Source organism: Carlito syrichta, unplaced genomic scaffold, assembly GCF_000164805.1.
Source record: "Carlito syrichta isolate Samal-C Ts95f unplaced genomic scaffold, Tarsius_syrichta-2.0.1 Scaffold314306, whole genome shotgun sequence".
NCBI classification, from domain to species: Eukaryota; Metazoa; Chordata; class Mammalia; order Primates; family Tarsiidae; genus Carlito; species Carlito syrichta.
Window position 1 is genome coordinate 332955 of NW_007258402.1, and position 26467 is coordinate 359421.

General features: G+C 41.0%; 1 protein-coding gene across 3 annotated transcripts in view; it reads right to left on the reverse strand.

The window, feature by feature from the left end:
- Nucleotides 1–5133: 5133 nt before the first annotated feature.
- Nucleotides 5134–26467, reverse strand: part of SACM1L (SAC1 like phosphatidylinositide phosphatase) — a 65991-nt gene continuing 44657 nt past the window's right edge. Inside the window, exons 12-20 of one of the 3 annotated variants that reach the window (XM_008071393.2) lie at nucleotides 24001–24080; nucleotides 19895–19993; nucleotides 16052–16190; nucleotides 13810–13879; nucleotides 13618–13690; nucleotides 12785–12878; nucleotides 12579–12671; nucleotides 11524–11581; nucleotides 5134–6997 (exon numbers count right to left, since the gene is read on the reverse strand). In XM_008071393.2, the coding sequence (XP_008069584.1) occupies nucleotides 6861–6997; nucleotides 11524–11581; nucleotides 12579–12671; nucleotides 12785–12878; nucleotides 13618–13690; nucleotides 13810–13879; nucleotides 16052–16190; nucleotides 19895–19993; nucleotides 24001–24080 (843 nt within the window). In that variant the 3' untranslated portion in view covers nucleotides 5134–6860. The other 2 variants (XM_021719206.1, XM_008071394.2) reach the window with 2 other exon arrangements.

Genomic DNA, 26467 nt, shown 5'->3' on the forward strand with positions numbered 1-26467 from the left:
GGCAATCCTCTCACCTCGGCCTCCCAAAGTGCTGGGATTACAGGCTTGAGCCACCATTCCTGGCCTACAAACAGGAAATTCTTAACGAGACTTTCTTGGTCAGTCTCTTACATGGGAATCATGCTTTTCTACTGCCCATCCACCTGCTGAGGTTAAGCCTTTTTTGAGATGACCCAACTAGTATATGACAAACCAGTCCCTAGGTGGGTGCTGGGGACTGTGATGAGCAGGACAGACGCATGCTGGCCTCTATGGCACTTACATTCTGGAAAAGGAGAGACATTGATAGATCATGAATAAATGAGACGATCGTAGACTGTGATCATTTCTAAGAAGGGCATAGATGAGCCAATGGGCTGGCATGAGAGAGACTACTTTCCTGGAGTGGTTGAGGAGGGGCTTTGCGAACTGAAATTTGAATGAACTAGTCGTTAAAATTCCTAGAAGGCTCTTCCAGGAAGTGGTGGCCGGAAGTGCAAAGGCCCTGAGACGGGAAAGAGCAGAAGGGAGGCTGGTGGTTGGAACAGGAGGGAGAGTGATGGGGGGTGAGCTTGGGAGGATGGGCAGGGGTTGCATCACACAAGGCCTTGCAGGTCATGGCCAGGAGCTTGGAATTCCCCTGAAGAGCAGCAGAATGCCACTGAGGGTTCAAGGTGGGGTCTGGCGCCATCTGATTTAGACTTGCAAGATCACTGTTGTGTGGAGGACTCATGAGTGGGGGCACAGGAAGGCAGCCGGAAAACCACTCCATAAGCTTCTGCAGTACGTCCACAGAGAACAATGGCGGCATGGACCTGGAGACGACCTGGAGAGAAGCAGGCAGGTTTGAGTTACACTTTGGAGAGAGAGTTGTCAAGCCTTGCAGAGAAGTTGGGCGCAAAGCTGAGAGAAAGAGAAAATAAAATGCCTAACCCACTGGGTGGATGTTGGTGGCTGTAAGGTTTGCTGAAAAAGAGCACACACCCTATGTTCAGGCAAAGGAGTTTATTAAAGTAAAACGCCTGGGCTGACCCCAAAGTGGCAAGCAGCCCTGACTTGAAGCAAGGAGGGTCTTTTATCTGCGAGTAGGGTAAGGGGGTCGGGAGTGGAAAATTCAGTGGAGCTCGGGGCTAGGGGGAAGGAGCTCCGTGAGAAGTCGGTTGGGTCTTCCGTTCCCATCTCTGTGAGCCTGGAGGTAGGGGCTCCGTGGGAAGTCGGTGGGGGTCTCCCGTTCCCATCTCTTCGAGCCAGCTCGGGGTGAGAGCTCGGGGTGAGAGCAGCGTCTCCCTTTCTTGCAATGTCAAGACAGGCTTGAGGGGCAGTTTCCCGTGTCGATTAGCGGGGAGCGGGTGGGGAGAGGTGAGCTGGAGTTGCAGCTCCCTTACAGGGGCAACTCCTGAGATGAGGAAGACTGGGACGGAACTAGTCTACAGCGAGAATCAAGAGCTCTGTGTGAGTTCAGTACGAGAGGCCCAGCAGGTCGACGCAGGGGTGGCCGTGAGTGTGCCGCTGCACTCCAGCCTGGGCGACAGAGTGAGACTCCGACAAAGAAAAGAAAAGAGAAAAGAAAAGGAGAATTTGGAACTTTGGCAAAGTACTGGGCTAGAGGTATAAATGGGGGGGAGGGGGATCCAAGATGGCCACTGTGCATCGCGCCCCTGGCTGGCGCTAGAACTGATGGCCTGCCCAGCGGCCGAGGGACGGTTCACCCCCGCCCAGCTGGGTGCAGATCGTGGGTCCCACGCGGAAGGAGGCCGAGGCAGGACGCAGGACTTCGAGCAGCTGCAGCCCAGGAGGAACGGGAGGAAGACCCGCGCTGGGGCAGCCGCGGGGAGACCGCTGTCCGCCAGACGGGTGACTGACGGCGGGGAGGACCCGCCTGCAGTGCCCCCGGCAGAGGCAGGGACCGGGACTCCGGCAGACGCGCGCGGGCGACTGGTGGCCATCCCCCTGGCCAGACGCGGAAGAACCCCCAGTCCGGTCCTGCGTCCTGGCCGGACGGAACCTGCCCCCTCCTCCGCGGCAGAAAGCCCGCTCTATTTCAAGAGCAGAGTGCGGGCCTGAACAGGGAGGGAGGACAGGACCCATACCCGAGGGCTCTCTCGGTGGGAAGGCACCTGGGCTGTAGGCGGCAGTCAACTGCCGGGAGACCTAGCCACAGAGCACTGGCAGCGGGGGCTGGAAGCGGATGCCACGAGTTGAGCAGCGGTTGAGAAGCCCTGCAGTGACAGAAGCCTGCCACCAGGTGGCGCACGGAGCCGCTGTGAACGCCCCACCCTCTCTGAGTGACGCATGTTGAACTACGGAAAGGACCCGAGAGCCTCATGGAAGAGCTTCAGAGCTTTAATCAAAGGACAAATTATAGAGATAAAAGTTTTGGAGTCACAGCAGAGAGACTCTGTGCCACAGGTCTAAAGGAGGTCATCCAGGTAAGAGTATACACGAAGAAAAGAAGAGGACTCGGTTGCCAAGATCTACAAGAACCTCAACATGTTTCCAGACATGGCCGCGGACTCTTTTCCATCTCTCCCTTTGAGAAGTAGGGTCTGTGTATCTGGCTAGGCTGTGACTGTTTCAACCAAAAAAACATGATGGGACACTGCTCGACATCCGAGGCTAGATCAAGAAAGGCCATGCGGCTTTCACCTGGTTTGCTGGAATGTGCACGTGGGAGCCCTAAGCTGCTGTATATGAAGTTCTACTACCCGGAGGCGGCCGTGCTGCAGACGCCACGTGCGGGTGAAACAGTCACGGGACCAGCCTCTTCCAAGTTCTGGCCATGTTTGCTAAGGCGCAAGACCAGTTTGCCACAGACAGACCAGCCCATCTGCCAGCACTCCATCAGTACCATCAGGAACAGAAGAACCACGCAGGCGAGCTGTGCCCAAATTCCTGACTTGCAGCATTGTGAGATTATATTCTAAAAACAGATTACTAGAACAGGGATGAAGGAGAGAGGGGGCATCAACAGGGAATGGAGAAATGAATAAAGCTGGATAAAACCCAGAGGAACATGTGGGCCCAGAAGCTCAGAGAGAACACCCTCAGTTCTCCTAAACATGACTCACCACCTGTACTTTCTACTTGTCCTGTTGTCACAGCCTACATCTAAACCTAACTCTAATAGGACCTTAAATTTGGACATAAAATGTAACACGATATTGTGATGGATGACACTTTAGCTCTGTACAGCTAGAATAATAAAGGGGCAGTATGTGCACACATCACTGAAAATGTGACTGGAGAAAGATGAACACCTGGACTTTTGGCTATAACAAACAAATTATGCTCAGAATAATCGACAAGGGTAAGTGGTAGGAACAGACAGTCCATCTAACTCATTCACCTGGAACCAAAGCTCCTTAATAATTGGTCCCCCAGTGAAATCACATCATGGAGACTCTGTACAGATGTCTAGCACAAAGGAAGTAGGCCAGAGGCAGGGAGGGATGAGAGCTGGCCATCAAGGAAGACTCCAGCCCCCCACCCCGTGTGGACTTACCTGGATCTCTCAGCAGGTGTGTGCACATGTGCATGTGTGTGTGCATGGATCTCAGGGAGTTGCCAGGTGGATGAGAATCAAAAACGTTACAGTTCAGGGACCATGAGGCTCAACACTCCACTTAAGTTCCAATAGATTATAGCCCATGTTGTTTAACTTTGAGGCCCAAGAACCCGCTTCCATGTTAGCCTCGCCCAAAATGAGTTCCATGGAAGACGTTTTCTATCACGTGCTCTAAGAATGAAAGGTTCCACAGGCTAAAAAGCTTGGGTGCTGCTGCACAGCATATACCTCTTCTAGGAGAGTCATCTTTCAAAGCTCTGACAAATCCTACAGGTTAGACAACTCTTTACTTAATCCAGTGTTTCCAAACAGCTCTCACCATAGATGTTTTTGAAAAACAACTCTGAACATACAGAACTCACATTACTCCAGAACACAGTCAGGAAAATGCATGACATCAAGTTTCTGCCCAAGACTGAGGAGCTGGAGGGCCCAGAGCCGACAGCTGGGCCAGGACCATCCTTGCAAGCTGCAGCAGTGAAACATACAGGCCCTGGAACAGAATAATAGAAAGCCCTCTAGGAATATATAACAAGTACTAAGCTATTTAGAAATGCAAGGACAAGTGAAAAAAAAATGAGGCTAGTGGTCATCTCTCTAGAAGACGTAGGGATGGCATTGGGAAAGAGTGTGAGTTTCCAAGGGACAGGTTCTGTTCTGCCCAACTGCGCTACCCTAAAAACATATGGAGGGAAACAGCAAAGCTTTAGATAGAGCTGGGGTTTCAAATTCTTGCAAGGTACCTTCCCCAGCACTTCCTCCTAAGAGAGAAAGGCAGCCATGAGCTAAGGAAAACGGCAACATAGGTTGTGCCCGGGCTCCCGGAAACTTAAGTGGCCGCCCTGGATGGGGAGTCATGGCACACCTACTCTGTGTCCCTCCTTTGCCCCCTCCACCCCTCCCTCACTTTCTCCTTTGGGCAAATTTGCTACAGCGTTAGATAACCAGAACATTTCAGTCCTAGCATAAGCCCCACCTCCTCCAGGAAGCAACCTGATTCCTTCCAGCACTAGCTCTGGACTCACCTTTGTATTTGCCCGAATGTGATTGACAGGTTTCTAAGATGGCCCCCAAAGATCCCAATCTCCTGTTATTCATGCTGAGCCACCGAGCCTGGCTTACAAAATTCTTTTTTTTTGAGTTGGAGTCTCACTCTGTCACCCAGACTGGAGTGCAGTGGCTGCTCCCGGCCATCACGGCCTCGACCTGCTGGGCTCCGGTAATCCTTCTGCTTCAGCCTTCCAAGTAGCTGGAATTACAGGCATGCGCTACCACGCCCAGCTGATTTTTTGATTTATTGTAGAGATGAGCTCTCACTGCCCAGGCGGGTCTCAAAACCGCAGGCTCAGGCAATCCACTCACCTCAGCCTCCCAAAGGCGCGGGATTACCAGCTGAGCCACTGAGCCCGGCTTACAAAATTCTTAAGTGATCATAACTGGAAAGCAGGATTTCAGAAACTACTGATTTTCTTGCTTTTTACTTATTTGCCTAATTTTTCTATATTGATCATACATCACTTTGTATGATTTTTAAATTTCTAAGATAAAAAAATCATTTTTCAGGACAAAGTACAGGAACAACACTGACAATAGAAAAGAATATGACAGTTTATTTTCACTTATGGACATACAGTACGTGAATTCAGAAATAAAGTCATTGCAGAGTTCTGAAATATTGATACCTTGAGACCTAACACACTGACATTAGCCCATTCCTGCAAAGCAGCCACATCAGCAGTTTGGATTTGGTTTTTGTTGTAGTTGCTGATAAAGTTCTTAATGTGAAATGCCTAGTAGCATTTTAAGAATACATTACAGGAGACATGAACTAAGTTTCAACATTCCATCTTTGGAACAAAGTATGCTTATTTACATGTTAAGAATAGGTGGCCATATTTGCTTACCCTACTGTGAGTTTTAATGACTGATTTAAGCTACAGAGGGTTTTTCCAGTTATTATTTTCTTTAGAATTTCTAAAAGTAACAACTCTTATTAATGTTTATAAAAAATAATGTTGAAAAAAAAGTAATGCTGAAATAAAGGCGCTTTTAGAAATATTTAAGGACAGTATAAGGTGTTACTATTTGAAAAAAACTGTACATATTTTCAAGCACAACACTGAAATATTGTAGCAGTGTTTAATTGTTTTAAAATAGGCAATTATACTACCTTACATACTGTTCTAAAATTTAAATCTCATAATTACAATTTTCATATACAATCTGACTTATAATTAGAACTATGCACAGTATCTGAAGCATATTTTCCATGTTTGTTTTTGCACATGAAGTTTCAGTTGGTCCTTGATTTGGAGAACTATAACTACCTGGAAGCACTAAGTTTTAGACACACTTATTGACAGCCAACAAAATCCTTGACAGAGTGAAAAGCATCAATTGTACCATGCGTGGAAAAGCAGCCTTTGCCCCCACGTGCAGTATCAAATCTAGCACAAGACCCTCTCAGAGGCTTGCATGTCTCCATGAATGACCCCCAAAGAAACCAAAACGGACAGGGGGAAGTAGCTAACCAGTCAAGTATTTTCCTCACTGGGGCAATCTTTAAAACAGAGAAGGCTTTGGACCTTTAGCATAAGAGATAGACTTTATATTCTCTGATTTTATTTACACCTTTTAAAAAGATAAAACATCTGAACTCTCTCAGCACACTTGAACTGCCGGCACCCTGCAGCAGCTTGGGCTGACAGAAGTCATACGGTAGCCCACCAAAACTGCAAAGAACCCCAGCCCCATTCTGCTCTCACCTCCCGTCAAGTTCCAGACCACCATGTAACTACTTGATATCTGTAAGAGACTTATATTTCATAAACATATTTAGCCTGTTATTAAACTTTTATGAAAAATTCAAAGATGTGTGGAAAAGTAGACCTGCTAACAGTGACTGCTTCTACAATGATAATAATGAAACTGAGCTAGAAAAATAATTTTACTGTTTTAAATAATGAAAGAAGCTAGTATATATTTTTTAAAATATATTACTTATTCTGCAATAGTTGATTAAATTGACAATGAACAGAATCCAATGAACAGATTCAGCTTCCATTCTGAGCTGAATTCAGGTTATGTTTTAATTATAGATTAGCTTCAAATCATAAATATAATTGTCCCCCTAGTAAAAAGACCATCAAGGCAGTAACTTCAGATCAATTCTGTCATCACTCCGCAAAAAGCACAAGAAGTGCTTCTGAATAAAGGCTTTGAAAAGATCTCGGCTGCTGTGGAAAGCGGGTCAGTAAAGACTCCAGTTCTGCATAATGGAATCTTCCAAGCCAAGCCGCTTTCCACAAATACAAATTCAGTCTATCTTTTCTTTCTGGACCAATCTGGGCGCATCAACAAAATCTTTGCCATTGTAAAGAATGATAAAAAATGTTCCAATGCTTGCAACTCCCCAGAAGAGCACATAGGCCAGTGTTTCTGTCCAAGTGTCACCTGTTGATATTAAAAAACAAAGAGTTAATAAGTAAAATTTGTTGATACCAGTTCCAGTTTTCAGCTGTTTGAAGGATATTTGGTACATCTTGAAAACATTAAAGTTTACTAGCACATTCACAGGAAAAATACAATAACCTCTTAATAAAAGTTTAAACCAGCAGTTCTGTCTGGCTAGCATCAGAATCTGTCTGGCTAGCATCAGAATCCTCACAGGGCTTGATAAAGCATCAATTATTGGGCATCAAGAATCTGAATTTCTAACAAGTTCCCAGATGATGCTGATGCTGAAGAAGAGACCAAACTGTGAGAACCACTTGACTAAACTACTTCATATTATATTACACAAATAAAAATCACTTTCAGTATATTTTAATAACAGAAGAAACTATTGGCTGGGCGCAGTGGCTCACACCTGTAATGCCAGCACTTTGGGAGGTGGAGTAAGAGAAGTGCCTGAGCCCAGAGGTTTGAGACCAGCCTGGGCAAGTTGTTGAGACCTCGTCTCTACAATAAATCAAGAAAAATGTGTCAGATATGGTGGTGCATGTTTATAGTTCCAGCTACGTGGAAGGCTAAGGTAGAAGGACTGCCTGAGCCCAGCTGGTCAAGGCTGTGGTGGCCGCGAGCATGCCACTGCACTCCAGCTTGGGTGACAGAGACACCAACTCAAAAAAAGAAAGAAACTATTACTAGTAGTTTAGCTCATAGATGACAGATATGAGTTACTATCAAAATACATACACAGAAAATACACTTTACAAAATACACATGCTTCAGAAAAGTTATGCATTAAAGTCAAGTATATAAAACAAAACCCAATAATATATTTTAGTAAAACATTTAGCACAACTCTGCTGATCTGCGTTTCTCAAAGCCTGGAGTTCATGAAGGCTGGCAGCAGGCCAGGACAAAGATCTCTTTTGTCTTACTTCTTGAAGAATGAAGTCTAATATTGCTTCTTTCCTGCCAGTGTACCAGCCTCAGTTGAGGTAGAGAAACATGCCAAGGCCAACGGCCAGCAGGAGACATGCCAGGTAAGAAAATCAGCAGCTAGACTGCTGCCTAAGAAGCTGTAGGAGATCATGCTACATTTGTTCTCTATTCTCTTAAAAACCACAGTAGGTGCTAGAAATCAGACATCACCATACCCAAACATCACAAAGTTCATTATTTTACAACAAAACATGCACAACATCCAATCTCTTTTTACTCAAAAAATACACCCACATTTGCATACTTGCTAATTTTCACAGCTCTGAGTTTTAAAATTCTTCTTGGACAAAAGAAGAGAGGCCCATCCTGCTGGCCACTCTCCAGAGGAATCATCTGTTTTATTACAGCTTGGTCTGACTTTTCTGCCCCTTAGAGTGTAAATGTGGGTATAGTCAAAGCAAAACAAACAAACAGCGGAGTGGCTTCCAAAATGGAATTCAACAGGCAGTGTTTTGGTTTTGGTTTTTAATTTATTGTAGAGATAAGTAAGGTCTTGTCCAGTTACCCAGGCTGGTCTTGAACCCCTGAGCTGAGGTAATCCTCTCACCTCGCCCTCCCAAAGTGTTGGGATTACAGGTTTGAGCCACCATGCCCAGCCTCAATGGGCAGTGTTTTAAAGAAAGAAGTCATTGCCGGGGGCCCACGGGTTCGAGACCCACCTGGGCAGGCGAGACCTCATCTCTACAATAAATCAAAAAATTAGCCGGGTGTGGTAGCGCGCGCCTGTGGTTCCAGCTATGTGGAAGGCTGAGGCGGAAGGATTGCCAGAGCCCAGCAGGTTGACACTGGGGTGGCCATGAGTGTGCCAGTGCACTCCAGCCTGGCAACAGAGTGAGACTCCAAAAAAAAAAAAAGATAGTTTTTACATTTTTTAAGGGTTATAAAAACAAAAACAAAGAATATAGGAGAGAGACCACATGCAATCATAAAGACAAAAGTATTTACTATCTGGCTCTTTACAGAAAAAAAACATTTCCTAATTAGAATAAGAATAGGATAGCTCCTTCCTCCTACTCAACTTCCAGCATTTATTCAAAATGATATCATGACTGTCTACAGTGCTGAATGCTAAAGGAAATACAGAGACAAACAGGTACTGCAGTCTCCCTGCCTCAAAAGGCTGACGGAATTAGTAGTGGTGGTGGAATAAGGTGGAATAAGAGTCTTTGATTTAGTAAAAATTTGCTGAGGGCTTACTATATCCTAAACACAGAAGGTAAGAGAATGAATGAGTAAGAGACAGTCTCTACCTTCAAAAAAGTGCTGATCCAATGAAAAAGACAAACAAGTATGCAAATCATTACCATACAGAGGGAAATATACTCTGGATGCCAGGTACACAAAAGAAGTGCACCTCTGAAAAGCAAATGACTGTATTTATGAAGTTAAAAGAGGAGTGCTAGAAGAGAGGGACAGGGAGTGTTGTGGGAATCCAGATGGGGGAGATGACTGTGTGGGAGAACAAAGGGACACTCTGCGAGAGGGGGGCATATGAATGGTGCCAGAGGATGGTCGAATTCAGACAGGCAGAGAAAAGTTAGCCCAAAGGAGAGAGAATGAAGATTGGAGGGTACCTCTTCTTCCGGAGTGCCTAAGAAGGCACCTCAAAGGTACAGTACAACCAAGTCCCAGACTCAAACCCCCAAAACACAGGGGATTACTTAAGGGAGAATGCACTCTTCCCACTTTAATCTTAGATGCTTATTAATTAGTAACATAGGAAAATATTAAGAAAAAAAAAAGAAAACCAGTAAAGACTTTTGTCAGTTCAGGTTCTTAGGCAATTTCTTCTCCATCTACTAAAATTGAATGATAAGTAATATCTTAATCCTAACATTTGGCCGGGCGTGGTGGCTCACACCTGTAATCCCAGTACTTGGGAGGCGGAGGCGAGAGGACTGCCTGAGTCCACGGGTTCAAGACCAGCCTGGGCAACTTGGCAAGACCCCGTCTCTAAATTTTTAAAAATTAGTAAGGCGTGGTGGTGCATGCCTATAGTTCCAGCTACTTGGAAGGCTGAGGTGGAAGGATTGCCTGAACACAGCAGGTAGAATCTGCAGTGGCCGTGATCATGCCATTGCACTCCAGCATGGGTGATAGAGTGAGACTCCTACTCAAAAAAAAAAAAAAAATCCTAACATTTATTTGTCCAATATGCAGTTGGTTAAATAAACTGTACATCCATAAACGGAAGACTGTGTAGCCACTAAAAATGAAGAACATGAGAAAATATTCATATTGCTCAGTAAAAAAGAGCAAATTACAAAAATATACAGTATCTCACTTTTTTTTTGAGTTGGAGTCTCTGTTGCCCAGGCTGGAGTGCAGTGGCATGGCCACCCTAGCATCGACCTGCTAGGCTCAGGCGATCCTTCCGCCTCCACCTTCCAAGTAGCTGGAACTACAGGTGCACACTACCACACCTGGCTAATTTATCTATTTATTGTAGAGACTAGGTCTCACCAAGTTTCCCAGGATGTTCTCGAATCAGTGGGCTTGGGCAATCTCCTCACCTCAGCCTCCCAAAGTGCTGGGATTACAGACTTAAGTCACCACGCCTAGCCAATATCTCACTTTTGAAGAAAGTCACAGACACTTAAAAAGATTAAAATATCAAAATGTTAAGAGTAGTTAGCTTATCTCTGAAAATGAGGACGATAAATAATATTTTCTTCTTTTTTGCCTACCTGAATTTTCTAAAATTACTATGGACAAGGGGGCACCCCCCAAAAACAAACCGAAATTATCTTTTAGAGGACCAGTCCCTTGTAGTACAGGCTTGCCCTACTAGGTAAGCGTTCTAGAAACCCATGAACATCAGTGTACCATCTACTGTTGTTGTAAGAGGCTGCATTTGGCTTCGATGAATTTTTTCCCCTATATTCTTTCAGCATGTTTGCCCATTTCATGATGGGTGATTTACAAGTACACCTGCCCAAACCACACTGAGTGTTCAGTAGTTTTTGACCAAAAACAGAATGACCCCAGCGTCCCACCCTCCCTATTCACCTGATCTTATCCTGAGTGAATTTTTTTGTTTCCCTGGATGAAAATAGTCCTCAGAGGGAAACATACTGCCAATGAGAAAGAGGTGAAATAAAAAACGGCAGAAGCACTAAAAGGCATCAATATTGATAAGTTCAAAAACGGTTTCTGAGCAGTGAAAAAAGCATCTCAATAGGTGTATTGCATCAAATGGAGAATATTTTTAAGGTGACTGAAGTTTAGACATGTAAGAACACACAATTTAAACAAAATAAATTCTGGTTTTTTGAGGTCTCCCTTTGTATTACTTTGATAATAAGAAAAAAATGTTTTTAAAATCTTAAGTTAAAAAAATCAAACTTCTAGGTATATATTTTTCTTACTGTCATATCTAAGGACTAATTTCATTCACTCTACCTTACAACATAGTAAATTTAATAGGGAAACATCAAGTGTTGAATGGACTCAAAAATTCAAGATGTTGTATAAGAAAGTTCAATGTTCTAATAAATAAATGAAAGAATGTGAAATAAGAGCAGACTTACCAGCCATAAGCAAACAGATAATGCACATTGAAAAGGCAACAACCATGATAATAGGCAACTGGAAAAGATAACAGAAATAGAGCATCGTTTAAGAATGCTTATCAGTGGCTGCAAAATTAGTTGTGAATGCTTTGCTTAGGAAAAGAATAAAACTCTTCTGCAAACTAATATACACTGTATCTATTTTCAACAAAACATTACAATTTAGGGGTTCAATCACAACCGCCAAATCTCTGGAGTGGGTAAGTTATAAGATCTGAGGAAGCAAGCCCTTGCTCCATCCAAGAGTGCTGAATGAGAACCCAGGACAACAGTGCTCTTCCATCTCAGGTCACTTGACCCACTGGAAGGAGACCCCGGAGAGGCTTCTGCAAAGTCTGGTAAACAAAGGAGTCAAAAAGAAAGAAGTGTCAAAAACATACGTTGCCTTCCATATTACAAGTTTGTCTCTGGCAATTCCCTGAACAAAGAGAAGTGTTTCCTGAAATGAAAATTCTTCCACATTTCTTTTGCTTATGCGTTCTTACACAAAAAGGATGTGCGAGAGAGTGTGAGGAAAGGAAAACAAATGCTCTAAAGCTGTTTTACTCCTCTTCACTCTGATCGTCTCTTTGGGAAAACTTAAGTATTTATATTTCACTTAGTGATATATAAAAAAACAGCCAGGCGTAATGGCTCACACCTGTAATCACAGTACTTTGGGAGGCTGAGGCAAGAAGACTGCCTGAGCCCACAGGTTAAAGACCAGCCAGAGCAATATGGTGAGACCTCATCTCCAAAATAAATAAAAAAATTAACTGGGCATGGTGATGCATGCCTGTGGTTCCAGCTACTTGGAAGGCTGAGGTGGAAGGATCACCTGAGCCCAGCAGGTTGAGGCTGCGGTTGCCATGAGCATGCCACTGCACTCCAGCCTGGGCGATAGAGTAAGATTTCAATTAAAAAATATATATATATAAAACAACATATGGTATTTTAAATCAAGAGGTACTGACACCATCTATACCTTAAGATACAATGCTATTAACAGCTTGGAAAATATTAAAGTTTCTTACAGCCAGGAATTTCCAATCCCTTGGAACACTTAAAGGACTATGAGATTCTAATTCATCCACTGAATAGTTCCCAAGAAATAAGTCTATGGAATCCTAGAACAGAAAGAAGATGATGATTAACTCAGACTCGGTGTGATTACATTATTGAGGAACAATGTAAAGATAAAACCATATAATGACCAAAAAAGCATCAAATACAAACTTACTTGTCTAAATCCATCTGAAAAGTTGTTCTTGTAATACCGTATTAGTGAGTTCCAGCCGTCCATTATAAGGCCCAACTGAGTTCTCTTCCCAGTTCTGGTTAAAAGAGGTTAAGTTTTAAGTTACAAATTAGCATACTACATCACTGTTTTATGTCCATTAAGTATACGGTACAAAAATAAGTGAGTTACAAAGATTTTAAAAGCCGACTCTGAAAATACAGAGACACTTAACAAAAGAAATCACTTGCAGGTCCAATAAACATGTATTCTCTTTCTAAAATATTACCAAGTAGGCACAAAGAAGAAAAACACTCAGTTCCAGTGCCAAAGTCAAGCAATATGAAAAGAAACATATATAGCCTGGGCGAAGTGGTATAAACAGCAAAGAGACTAGAAATCTTCTTTTGCTCCCAGGGAATCCACATAGCAGAAAAAGACATTTGTAATAAATTGAAAATGTCCTAACTCCTCACTATCCAGTGTGGTTCTTGAAAGCAGCATCAGCATCCCCTGGGTACTTTTTAGAGGTGCAGCTCTCAGGTCCTGCTCCAGGTCTGCTGAATGAGACTGTTGTTTTTATTTCATAGCAAGGTTTGCAAAGTACTGCAGAGCATGGTTCTCCGCCTTCACCATGCATCAGAATCCCCCAGGGAGGTGAAGGATCCACCAGCACCTGGGCCTCATCTCTCAGTAATCCTGATTTGACAAGTCTCAAGTCATTCCCAGGTGCTGGAGTTTTGCTGTTGCTGTTGTCTGAAAGCTGCCCATGTGATTCTAAAAGCATTAGGACTGCGAACCACCAACGTGGAATGCTATTTTAAACACGTACTTACCTGGTAAAGTCAGTCTTCAAGGCACCAGTTCCTGCATACTGTTTGGCACAAGCATTTGCATTATCAGCCCAGGCTGTGGCAAAAAGGAAAAACAGCTGATAGTGATTAAAATAACAACCAAAGTTCTAAATCCAAAATATTAGTTTATTCCAAAATTTGAGCAACTGTGCTTACAGTTGAAAAGTTACTTACCATTTTTGTAAATCTTTTCAAATTCATCTTGTTCATCAAGTTTTTGTCCCACATGCAAAACTCCTAGTCTCTGGAATAAGAACCATATCCATATTCATGTGTAATAGATTTCAACAGATATGATTTAAGAAGAAAAAGCAGACAGTCCCAAAGTCATATCACCTGGTTGTTCCTAGCAGCTGGATGCAGGACAGAAATGTATCTGTTGCCTACAAAGGGTCTCCACTGGCAGCGCCCCCTCCCCCAGGGCAGCAACAAGGCCTCTCCCTAGGGTTCCTCTGCCTTCCAGCCTCCACACCCCCTCGAGCCCCAGCACCAGAGGGACAGAGCGAGACTATATTCAGGGGAGGGAGAGTAAAAGCTGCTGCCAGATTTCAGCAGCCACTTCCACTGCCTTTACCCCTCCTGATGTCCTCACATGCACCACCCCAGACTTCTTCACCCTAAGTCACCCCAACTTTACCCTCTATCTCAGGGATCACTAAGAGTCTGATGAATGCCACCTCCTACCTGCCCACAACCTCACACACACAGCCCTTTGCATATAATTGCTGGTGATTGCTGGGCCCCCTGAATCTCCTCTACAATCTCCCCTTTGGGGTCTACCAACTACAGATTAGGGACTGTGCCTTGACCTTTGTTTCAGACCATCAACTCTCTCAGAACCACCATGCTCACTGCTCACCTCAAATGACACCTTGCCATCTCCACCTCAGAATGGGTCATCTCCATTCTCAGACAAAGCCACCCTCAATGCACTTTAATTGGGTAAAAACTTTGCCCTCACTGGAGGGGGAATAACAAGCTAGAGTGTCACACAGTAGCTGGCAACGCTGCTGGAGGTTCCTGCCCAAAGACTCTCTGAAGATTGGTTAGGTTCCATATTAATATATTTATCACATAAAACAGATACATATAGATTATAGAATATAGTTATGTAGGCTTTTTTTAATCAGTCATGGAACCAAACCATTCCTAATATTGTTTCTGTTGAAAAATATACTCGGAAGTATATCCATCAGATGGACAAGGACATATCACAATACAAACTAGAGACTGCTCAGACAGAGATGCCTCTCCTAGGGCTTTAAGATTCAAGGACAACTCATCCTAAAGGGAGCATTTACCTCCATAATTTCCTCCTGGGTGTCATAAAACTGTCAGAAATAAAGTTGAAGGCTTACTAATTATCTGGGCAGGAAACCACTTGGCATGCATTTTGTTTGCCCCTTATTACAAATGTGATTTAGAAATCTGGGCTCTAGATATTTTTAACTCCAAATATAAGCAGAAGAAAAAAATGTATATCAGCACAAACTGTATCTGAAACTTTTTACCTTGGAGTTAGCATCACTTGCTAATAAAAAGAGATATAAATGAAAACCTTGAGGTACTAACTTTTGTACTATTAAAACAGAAAAAATATGGCCTGGCACAGTGGCTCACGCCTGTAATCCCAGCACTTTGGGAGGCCGAGGTGAGAGGGCTGCCTGAGCCCAGGGGTTCAAGACTGGCCTGGGCAACTTGGTGAGACCTCATCTCTACCACAATAAAAACAACAACAACAAAGTTAGCCAGGCATGGTGGCAAGTACCTGTAATTCCAGTTACTTGGAAAGCTGAGGCAGAAGGATCGCCTGAGCACAGCAGGTCAAGGCTGTGGTGGCCATGAGCATGCCACTGCACTCCAGCCTGAGCAACAGAGTGAGACTCTGACTCAAAAGAAAATAAAAAATATATATTTTTAAATAAAAATATCTAATGCTGGCAAGAATTCAATGAAATGGATTAACTTATTCAATGCTGGTACCAGTGTAAATTGGTATAACCCTCTGGAAAAGTAGTATGTTCATTCTCTTAATTCAGTAATTCTACATCTAGAAATTTAACTGAAGGAAAAAAATTCAAGTTAATCAATACATAAGATCTATTGTCTACAGTGTCATTTATAAACCAAAAATGTAGCACTCTAAAATGGTTTAGTAAGTTATACTACATCTATACAACCACCAACAACTATGATTACATTGACGCTAAAATAAAATGGCAAAATTTAAAACTGTGCACATATATGACTATTTCCATGGTTATGGAAAATGTGCATGCACATGATGGCAAGACACACACAAAAAAGAATTGGGTTAGGACGAGAGCAATGTGAATATTTTTTGTACTGGTTTTTAAAGATGAAGTTAAATTTTTGGCTATACTGTTTTTCAATAAAAGAAAGTAAAAACTCGCACCTGAAGTTGGGCCTGAAGTGACCGACGAGCTAACAAACTCTGGATCACATTGGTTCTATCTAGACAGTCCATGCAATTGCTGCGGAACACGCCTTCCTGATTTGTTGCCACCTTGCCGGCAGAATCCACTAGAAAATAACTAAAACATATTTGTATAAACACTCTCATACCAAAGTAGGTCAAATCTACTAAGGACATAGCTCTTAGATCATGGGTCTCATTTCAGTGGCATTAAAATCTGTAAATTAAAAAGTAAGACAGGAATGTACAGTCAGGCATATTTGATTATCCTAGACCAAAGGGAAGTCTGTGTGGCTGAGGTAAAACAGCCCCTTATCCAAAAATCAGCTGTGACAGTCACGTCATCTCACCCAAAAGATGTGAAAAGTAGAGTTGGGAGTACTGTAAAGGATGCTAAGAACATCATGTTTCCCAACGCCACAGATTTCCTTTAACTATGTCTCTACATACCAGGATTTTATGGTCCTTATACTATCTGTATCAGAATCCCCTGGGTTGCTTATTAAAAATGAAGATTTTTGACCTAGAGACTGACTGAATCAGAATCTCTGCAGCAAGGATTGGACATTTTGTATTAAAAATATTTAAAATTCTTTTTACTGGATAATACATGCAAATGGTACACAATTTATAAAATGCAATAGGGTATTATTTGAAAAATCAGTTTCCCTTTCTCCCCTTAACCACCCAGGCATTTGTACTACAGCCAACCAGTTACCAGCTTCTGTGTTTTCTTTCTTTTTAACAAGCATCTTGGTAATTCTATGAACTTGAAAATTTGACAACACACAGTTTGGTAGTTAGGAACATGGACTCTGGAAGCAAACAATCTGTTTGCTAGACTTAGCACCTTAGGCACTTACTAGCTTTAAATAATAAAGTTTTTTTAATTACAAAATGGAGACAACAGCACCATCATTAAGCTGCTCTAAGGTCTGAATGATATGCCACATAATGCATATAAAGTACTTAGTAGAATGTATGGGACATAGCATACAATAAATACTAAAGAATATTAACTTCTTAATATTATTCCTTAAAATTTAAAAGGAGGGAAAAAATATAACAGATTCATCAAGGGCTAAATAAAAACCATGACCTTAGAAAAAAGGGCCTAGAAGAATGTGTTTAGACCAAAAAAATCTGCATGGGGATCATACAGAGTTGGTAAAATTCACCTAAAGTTGGCATATACAAGACTGACAATTAAATTCACAAAGTTTCCACTGCGCGTTTACATTGGCAGCACTGTACAAACAACTTGGTAAAGTTTCATAACCTTGGTATATCAGTGTCTCACAGTTTTGTTTGTGTCGATGTGTGGTGGTGCCTTGCTGAGTGGCATTCGTTATTGTTGGTGCATGTTTTTGTGTGACATCATGAGAATGTCAGAGTTTGAATTAGAGCAACAAATAAACATTACATTTCTTGTTAATCTTGGCAAGAATGGAAATGAAATCAGAAACATGTTAGTCCAAGTTTATGGGGACAATGCCATGAAGAAAACAGCAGTGTACAAATGGATTAAATGTTTATCTGATAAAGAGGTCAGGATGGCCAGTGATGAGCAGAACTGACGAAAACTGGAAACAGTCATCAAATTGTACATCAAAATTGTCAGCTGACTGTGAGAAGTACAGCAGACCAAATAAACATCAATAGAGAAACAGTTAGGAAAATCTTCACATGAGAAAGCTGTGTGCAAAAATGATCTTAAAGGAGTTGTTGCATCATGACAGCACACCAGCTCACACAGCACAGTCTGTGAGGGAGTTTTCAGCCAGTAAACAAATAACCATATTGGAACGCCCTCCCTACTCACCTGATCTGGCCCCCAATGCCTTTTCCTTTATCCAAAGATAAAGGAAATACTGAAAGGAAGACATTTTGATGACAATCAGGACATCAAGGGTAATATGATGACAACTCTGATGGCCAATCCAGAAAAATAGTTCCAAAACTGCTTTGATGGGTGGACTAGGTGCTAGCATCGGTGCATAGCTTTCCAAGGGGAGTACTTCGAAGGTAACAGCAGTGATATTCAGCAATGAGGTATGTAGTGCTTTTTCTAGGATGAGTTCGTAAACTTAATTGTCACACCTTGTATACATGTGCACACAAGTGCCTATGTGGGTTGGCACTCCATTAGTACTTATAAAATAAATGCTGAACATGTTGCACATATTACTTATTAAATTATACAATAAATCTAAAAGATAGGTATTGTTTTCTCTACTTTACAAATGGAAAAACCAAAGCTTGAATATATTAATTAGCTCTGGTCATAAGGCTAATAAGAGGAAAAGAGAGATTCAAACCAAGATGTGTCAGACCCCAAAGCCCTGACTCATTCCACTATCCCAAAGACCCCTAGAAAAAAGTATCTTGAGAAATCTTCTGAAAGTCACTGGTGAAAAGCTCAATTGTTCCTGTGGGTCATGACAAATGGCAATGGACACAGACTGTGGTGTAAATCCTCCTTTCTTACACTTTTCTACAGCAGCATTTAATGGATGAACCCAAAAAGCCACCTCCTCCAACAATGTGCCAGGTTCAGCCAATGCTTTCTCTAGTAGCCCAATAATGACACAGATCAATGTCCCTTCACTAGTTATATTCGTGGCAAAACCTCACAGAAGAAAAGCAGATTTAAATAACTACGGTTGATTACTTAATATGTATAAACTATTTCTTAAAGCTGAGCAAATTTCTGTCAGAGAGATTTTATCATATTACAGTGTAACTAAGATTAAAAAAAGTACATTTGGATTGCCAAGTTTAGAACTATCACACAGAGGTAGAATAAAATGATAGAATGGTTTACAGATCTCTTCTTCTGACTTTAAAATATGTTAAGAAGCTGGGTTCGGTGGCTCAGCCTGTAATCCCGCACCTTTGGGAGGCTGAGGTGAGTGGATTTCCTGAGCCCGCGGGGTTCGAGACCCACCTGGGCAGCGAGACCTCATCTCTACAATAAATCAAAAAAATCAGCCGGGCGTGGTAGCACATGCCTGTAATTCCGGTTACTCGGAAGGCTGAGGTGGAAGGATCGCCAGAGCCCAGCAGGGGAGGCTGCGGTGGCCGGGAGCGGCCACTGCACTCCAGTCTGGGCGACAGAGTGAGACTCCAACTCAAAATAAATAAATAAATAAATAAATAAATAAATAAAATATGTTAAGACAGACATATGCATTGAGCATAGTAAACCTGTGAACCAATATGACAATACAGCAACCAATACAAAAAGTACCACAAAGACAGTCAAACCTTTTGATTCATTAATCCTATTCTGAATAATTTTTTTTTTAGAAAATAATTTAACATAATATATCTATGCATACACTCAAAGTGATTCACTGTGGCATAATCTTTCATAGTAGAGAAATGGATATGAACCAGATAAACCAAAAAGTATTTAAGTAAAACTATGTTATGATACAATAGAAAACAGAAAAGCCAAGAAACACTATCATTACAAAGTCTACATAGGTTAATAACAAAATATCCATGATAGAGTGTTCAGCAAAAACAACTGAACAGAAAACAGTAGCAAACTAACTTCAATTAAGTAAAAATTTGTAAATGTGTGGAAGGTAGTTCATAAAAATATGAAAATACCTGGTCTTGGGTCATTTTTAAGAATTTAAGAATATTTTTAAATCACCAAGTCTCACCTTTGCAATAAAGAAGTTAAATAAAATAGTATAGACAAGCACTGACAACCCAGTGAACTGTGTAAGTCTGCTAGATAATGCATAATAAGTGATTGATACATATGCATACCTCTTCCCCTCAACCTCCATAGTAAATAATATAGCTTACCTTAATTCATCTTGCATTTCTGCTACCTGATCCAATAAAATACTTAGTCGATCCCATCTCATATTTCTACATTCCTTATGGAAGTCAAAGGCAATGTATCTACCAAAAGAAAAGAAATTTAGAAACTGGTCAGAGATAATTTGCTTTCCTTCTATTAATAACACCTTCATAAGCTGATTTTCCTCTCTATATCAGAGCATACATATTTCTTGGGAACACTAGAACCTCCTTCATTTTGAGTTTACCACCATACACACACACCACTTTCTCATGCTCATACCTATCGGAGGAAAATGTATATGTGTGTGTATGCGCACACGCACGCATACATACACATACATCTGTCTTTACATGTTCTTCTAGGGGCTCTCAGAAAGGAATAAAGGAGAAGCACAGAAAATAGCATGGACATAAGCTCAAGTACAACATCAGGTATGCACTGTAAAGAGGCCTACTCCAACTGAATATCTAGCATATACTTATTCTCTATCCCCATGTAAAAAAACAGGGTCCTTTTTTATTGTTTTTCAGATGAATTAATATGTTCAGAATGGCCGAACAGTTCAGTCCAAGGAGGACTGGCTTGGGTGTCTGTTTTGTACTAGGAGTTGTGAGAAGTAGAGGCAGGACAGTCCTCATTGTGGTTGTTACTGGCCATCCTAAAAAAAAAATTAACTTTCATTTATCAAAACTATATACCGCACATATATGTGGTAGAGATAATTTTGCTTATCAATCTGTAATAAGGTGTTTTTAGTCATCTAATATTTAAGACACACAATTCTAAAAGTTAAAAGATATCTATCAATGAAGGTGTCCTGCATGAGCTGAAAAAGCTGCCCTTTGAAAGGGGGAAAAAAATCATTAACCAAGTCCTGAAAGTCAAGAGAGAAAGAAAAAGTAAAGAGCACCAGAGCACCATGGGTACATGAAGAGTCTCATATATTCCACTTTTGTTCAACTTCCCTCAGGGATCAAGTCATAAAGTAAGAGGACTAGGACATTCTGCTCCCATTTGGCGAATGCAAGTTCAGGTGACACGTTTGCTCTCCTGTGACTCCCTTGACTCCAAAAGTGTGAAGGGGCAATAATCTGGTGTGGGCTTCTAGCAGACTAGAGAGCCTACCTCCTCAGTAGTTATGTCAGAATGGTATCCATAGAAATTAGTACAAAAATAGAGGTTAGCAACTGAGAGCTGACAACTTAGGAAACACGGGGAGTGGGAGGAGGTATTTCAAAGGCAACTGCAATAAAAGTGGCAGTATGACAGTTATTTTTGAAGTGCTCTGACCAGAAGTATAGCCCTAGATTTGTCTGAAGAATTTGAGCCAGTGTAAAGTTTCAGTTAAGCAAAATGAAAATTCTAGAGATCTACCACAATATTGTACCTATAGGCAACAATATTATATTAGACACTTAAAAATTTGTTAAGATGCTGGACCAATGGCTCACACCTGTAATCCCAGCATTTTGGGAGGCCAAGGCAGAAGAATCACATGAGCCCAGGAATTTGAGACCAGCCAGGGCAACACAGTGAGAATTCATGTCCAGAAAATTTTTTTTTAATGAGTCAGGTGTGACGGCACATGCCTGTAGTCCCAGCTACTCAGGAGGCTGAGGCAGAAGGATCGCCTGAGCCCAGGAGGTTGAGGCTATGGTGAGTCAAGATAGTGCCACTTTATTTCAGTCTGAACAACAGAGTGAGACCCTGTCTTTAAAAAAAATTATTTGCTAAGAAGGTAGATCTCATTTTAAATATTCTTAACACAATAACATTAAGAAAAAGAAAAAACATACAAATAGGCCAGGCATGGTAGCTCATGCCTATAATCCCAGCACTTTGGGAGATTGAGGCAAGAGGATTGCTTGAGGGCAGTAGTTCTAGACCAGCCTAGGCAATATAGCGAGACTTTGACTCTACAAAAAAAAAAAAAAAAAAGCTGGGTGTGGTGGCACAAGCCTATAGTCCCAGCTACTAGGAAGGCTGAGGCTGAAGGATCACCTGAGCACAATAAGTCTATGCTGTGGTGAGCAGTGCTTGTGCCACTGCACTCCAGCCTGGGCAACAGAGTGATATCCGTATTTAACAACAAAGAAAGAATTCAAGTAGTTTAGCACCTAAATGCACTTAGATTTTCAAGCTTGTAATCTTACTCTAAATCATATTTATATCTTCTAAGAATTAGTTACGCAGTTATATTTTGATGATAAATGTTTTAAATATATGATTTTACTTCTTATCTCAATAGCTGAGCAGATCTACTTCCTTTCAAGTTCTAGGAAGAAACCCTTAGAGACACATCACTTTGCACTTTTTTTTTCCACCCAGTTTCCAAAAGAAAAGCTTTCCATTGCTAGTGCATCTTATCACTACTCAGAAGTGCAACCAGTTGCCCTGTGGAAAGGTGCAAAGTAAAGGCTATTTGGAGCTTTCTGCAGCAGGAAACTGGTGGGATGGAAGGTGGGGATGTACTATAGTAAGAAGTGGTCATGGGCCTTTGGTGAAAACTTTCCCCCCAAATGATACTAGGTTATTTGGGGAGAGATGGCCATTCACTAATTCATCAACTTAATTTACTCAGAGTAACAATTGGTTAAAAAAATGAAAAAGTAACCAATATAACAGGTTGTAAAAACAACAAATCTCCAGTTTGACTTCAGACTTAAACCAACATACTAATTGTTTTTCCAGTGCCAGAGTATATATTAAGTAAAAAAAAAATTTTCAAATATACTTTTTATTACACTCCTTTGTCTAGTGGTGTTTATAGCTCATAAAAATACAACAATCACTTTGTGTTGCTCACTCTTTAGCAATAAGTGCTCTCCAAGTTCCCCCAACACAAATGGCATAACCTTAGACTCTCATTTATACCTAAAGTTCTCAAAATTAGCTGCTGCTAAAAGCTCCAAATTAATTAAGACAACACTAGGGGCAAAGCAGTCAATACACATAGAAACCCTCTGGGGAAAAGGGTCTTAACTAGGGTATACAAGAGCCAGCAAACTTTTTCTAGTACATATAAGCTGTACTCTAACTCCAGCGATGCCGATTTTTCTGGTCTGAAGGTACATTCTCAGGAAGTTTTTTCAAAGATTCTGGGACATGCCCTCGTTAGGAATCCCTTCTTTGAGTCACTCAAAGTATGTCTGGGCAAATTGCACTGTGAGAACGTGAAAGTATAGATGGAGTGAAGATCTGATGAATTTTCTAGAGCTTCTGAATTGGACAAGAAAGACTTTAATTCTTCCCCCAAAGGTTCATTATATTATTCTATCTTTATGTACATTTAAAATTGTCCATAGGTTAAAACCATCTCTCCCCAAATAACCTAGTATCATTTGGGGGGAAAGTTTTCACCAAAGGCCCATGACCACTTCTTACATCCCCACCTTCCATCCCACCAGTTTCCTGCTGCAGAAAGCTTCAAATAGCCTGTACTTTGCACCTTTCCACAGGGCAACTGATACTCTCCATCTTGTCACAAGGGTACATGGAGTTTGCAGCTGTTGCCTGGTGACTTATAGGAGAGGCAAAGCTGCTGCTCCAGATGAGGCCACCACGCAACAGCTGAACCATTCCAGTTCACGTGGTGGTCAGGACCATAGAGGCCACATCAAGCAATCATGAGTAACTGAAATTTGTGACCCAATGGCCAGAGCCTCCCCAAGCCTCACAGGGATACAAAGCCTCAACGGGGAGGATTTTAATCAGAGACCAAACTCAAATTAAAACTTGACTACAAAAAAGTTGTTCTGCATAAAGGAGCAAAACATACAAAAATAGGCTCAACTTCAAATGGAAATATAATGTATGATAAATATGACATGTCAAGTCACTCAGGAGAAATGTACTTTTTAATAAATGTCTTAGGCATTAGAAAGATTTTTTTTTAAAGTTGTTCTGCAACATAAATTATGTTAGAGGAAATTTCAAGTCAACAACAACAAAACGCTTTGATAGAGTATTGAAAAAAATGCAAGCTAAAATATGTCTATGAACTCTATGTACTCATGCATGTGTGTGTGTGTGTGTGTGTGTGTGTGTGTGTGTGTGTGCATACATCTGATCTGAAAAGACCTGCAACAGATATCCAGTGAGGTACCTGATCATTCCACTTCCCAAAGAAGACACCATTGTTGCAAATGACTGTTCAAGTGGTTTCTCTGACCCCTTCTGGTTAACCTGTAAAAAAATTAAAAACACTATAGCTTTCAGCTTATTCAAAGAAGAGAGTGACAACAGGAAAAGGGCAAACGAAGCTCTAAGCTCTCATTTCCCCACAAAAATATCAACAAACAAGAGACTGTCTGAATCAATTTTGTACGGGCTCTGGAAAACAATCATAGGTTTACAGCAACCAGTCAAATACCCAGTCAAGAAAAAGCCACTTTCAAAACCGTAGGAAAAGTTTTGTGGCATTTTTACTAGTCCTTGCCTCACCTCCTCCCCAGAGAGATGATAATCTTAGTCCTAAGTGGGAGTAACCTGGGTCTCAGTTCTCCTTATCAAAAGGAAGCAGACCAGACCTCATTTGCAAATAATTGTATATATACATCTGTTCTAATGTGAAGGACTAACTCAATAATCTCTGTCTCATATAATTCTGAACACAGGCAATAAAAATGTTGGACATTGCTTGTAAAAGCTACAAAAGGACTATAAACCAATAGGTGGGGGCAAGAAATTGTGGGAGAAATAAATAACAGATCATCTGAAGAGAAAAAGTTGGGTGATAATCTTTGAGAAATTAGGACACACAAAAGCAGTCACGTATATGAAGAAGTTTAGAAGGCCGCCTGCATATCCAGGCAAGATGCATGCTGAGAATAGTCCTGGAAGACTTTAAACCTCATCTCCGGCTGAACCTGGGCTTGGAGCCTAGGATCTAATTGGTGAAGAACTGCCCCAACACAGTCAGTCTGCAAAGAATGAGAGACAGGGTTGTTCTCTCATTTTTGGTTTATTGTTAGTCTGTCTACTTCAGTTATTAGAATTCAATGAAATCTGTAAAACATTAGCTAAACAGAAAAAAAAGAACAGAGAGACTTCAGTGAGCACAGACAATAAGAAACAGTCTTTGCAAAAATAATTTGAAAAAGTCTCAAGACAAATTGATTACTACAATCTTTAACAATCAAACAAACAAACAAAACAGCAAAACCCTAGGGAAGGAGGACTTTCAGAGTTACCGCATTAGAATAATCAAATGTGCAATCTTAAATCCGTAGGCATACAGGGAAACAGGAAAACGTGGCTCATTCAATGGAAAAAAATAAATTGACAGAAACCATCCTCATAGAAGCCAAACCATTAGAATGACTAGACAAAGACCTAAGGGAAAATACAAAGAATGAAAGAAAATCAGGAAAAAATATAAATAAAATTATAGCAACAAAGATAAAGAAAGTATTAAAAGAAATCAAACAATAAGGCTGGAGCAGAAAAGTATGAAGACAAGCTCAACAGCAGATTTGAGCAGGCAGAAAAAAAATCAGCAAACTTGAAGATTGAAGAATTGATATAATCAGGTCTGGGGAGCAAAAAGAAAAATGAAAAATAAGCAGAGCCTAGGGGACTTCTGGAACACCATAAAGCAGACAATATACGTATTATGGGGGTTCCAGAAGAAGAGAGAGAAAGGGGTAGAGTGATTACCTCAAGAAAAAAATGGCCAAAAACTTCCCAAACTTGAAGAATGACATCAATCTACAAATCCAAGAAGTACTCTGAACTCTAAGAAGATAAACCCAAAGAGACCTAACTGAAGACATTATAATCACATTGTGGAAAGACAGAGAATCTTGAAAGCAGAAAGAGAGGAGACTCATCACATACAAGGGATTTTTAATAAGATTATCTGCCAATTTCACATCAGAAATCTTGGAGGCTATTTTTATATAAGGCAGTAGGACGATATATTTAAAATACTGAAAGAAAAAAAATCTGTCAACCAATAATTCTAATTCAGGCAAAGGTGTTCTTTAAAAATGAAGGAGAAATCAAGACATTCCTAAATAAACAAAACCTGAGGGAGTTCATTGTCAACAGACCTGAACTACAAGAAATGCTAAAGGAAGTCCTTCAAGTAAAAATGAAAGAATGCTACATAGGAATTTGAAGCACATGGAAATACAAAAATCTACAGGTAAATCCAAAAGCAAATATAAAAGTTTAGTATTATTGTAATCTTGGTTTGTAACTCCATATTATTCAGGATTTAAAAGTTAATTCAAACTAGATAGTTATACTTTTAGGACATTATATGTAACTCTCATGGTAACAACAAAGAAAACAGCTTATAGAATAAACACAAAAGGAAATGAGAAGGTAATCAAAACAGAAGGTAAAAATCAACTAAACACAAAGACAGTTGGGGGAGAGATGAGAAACAGAAAACAAATAGCAAAATGGCAGAAGTAATTCCTGCCTTATTAGTTACTTTAAATGTAAATGGATTAACTCTCCAATTAAAAAAAATAGGTAAATGAATAAAAAATGATCTAACTATATGCTGTCTCTAAGACATTCGCTTTAAATCTAAAGACACATATAGGATGAAAGTGAAAGGA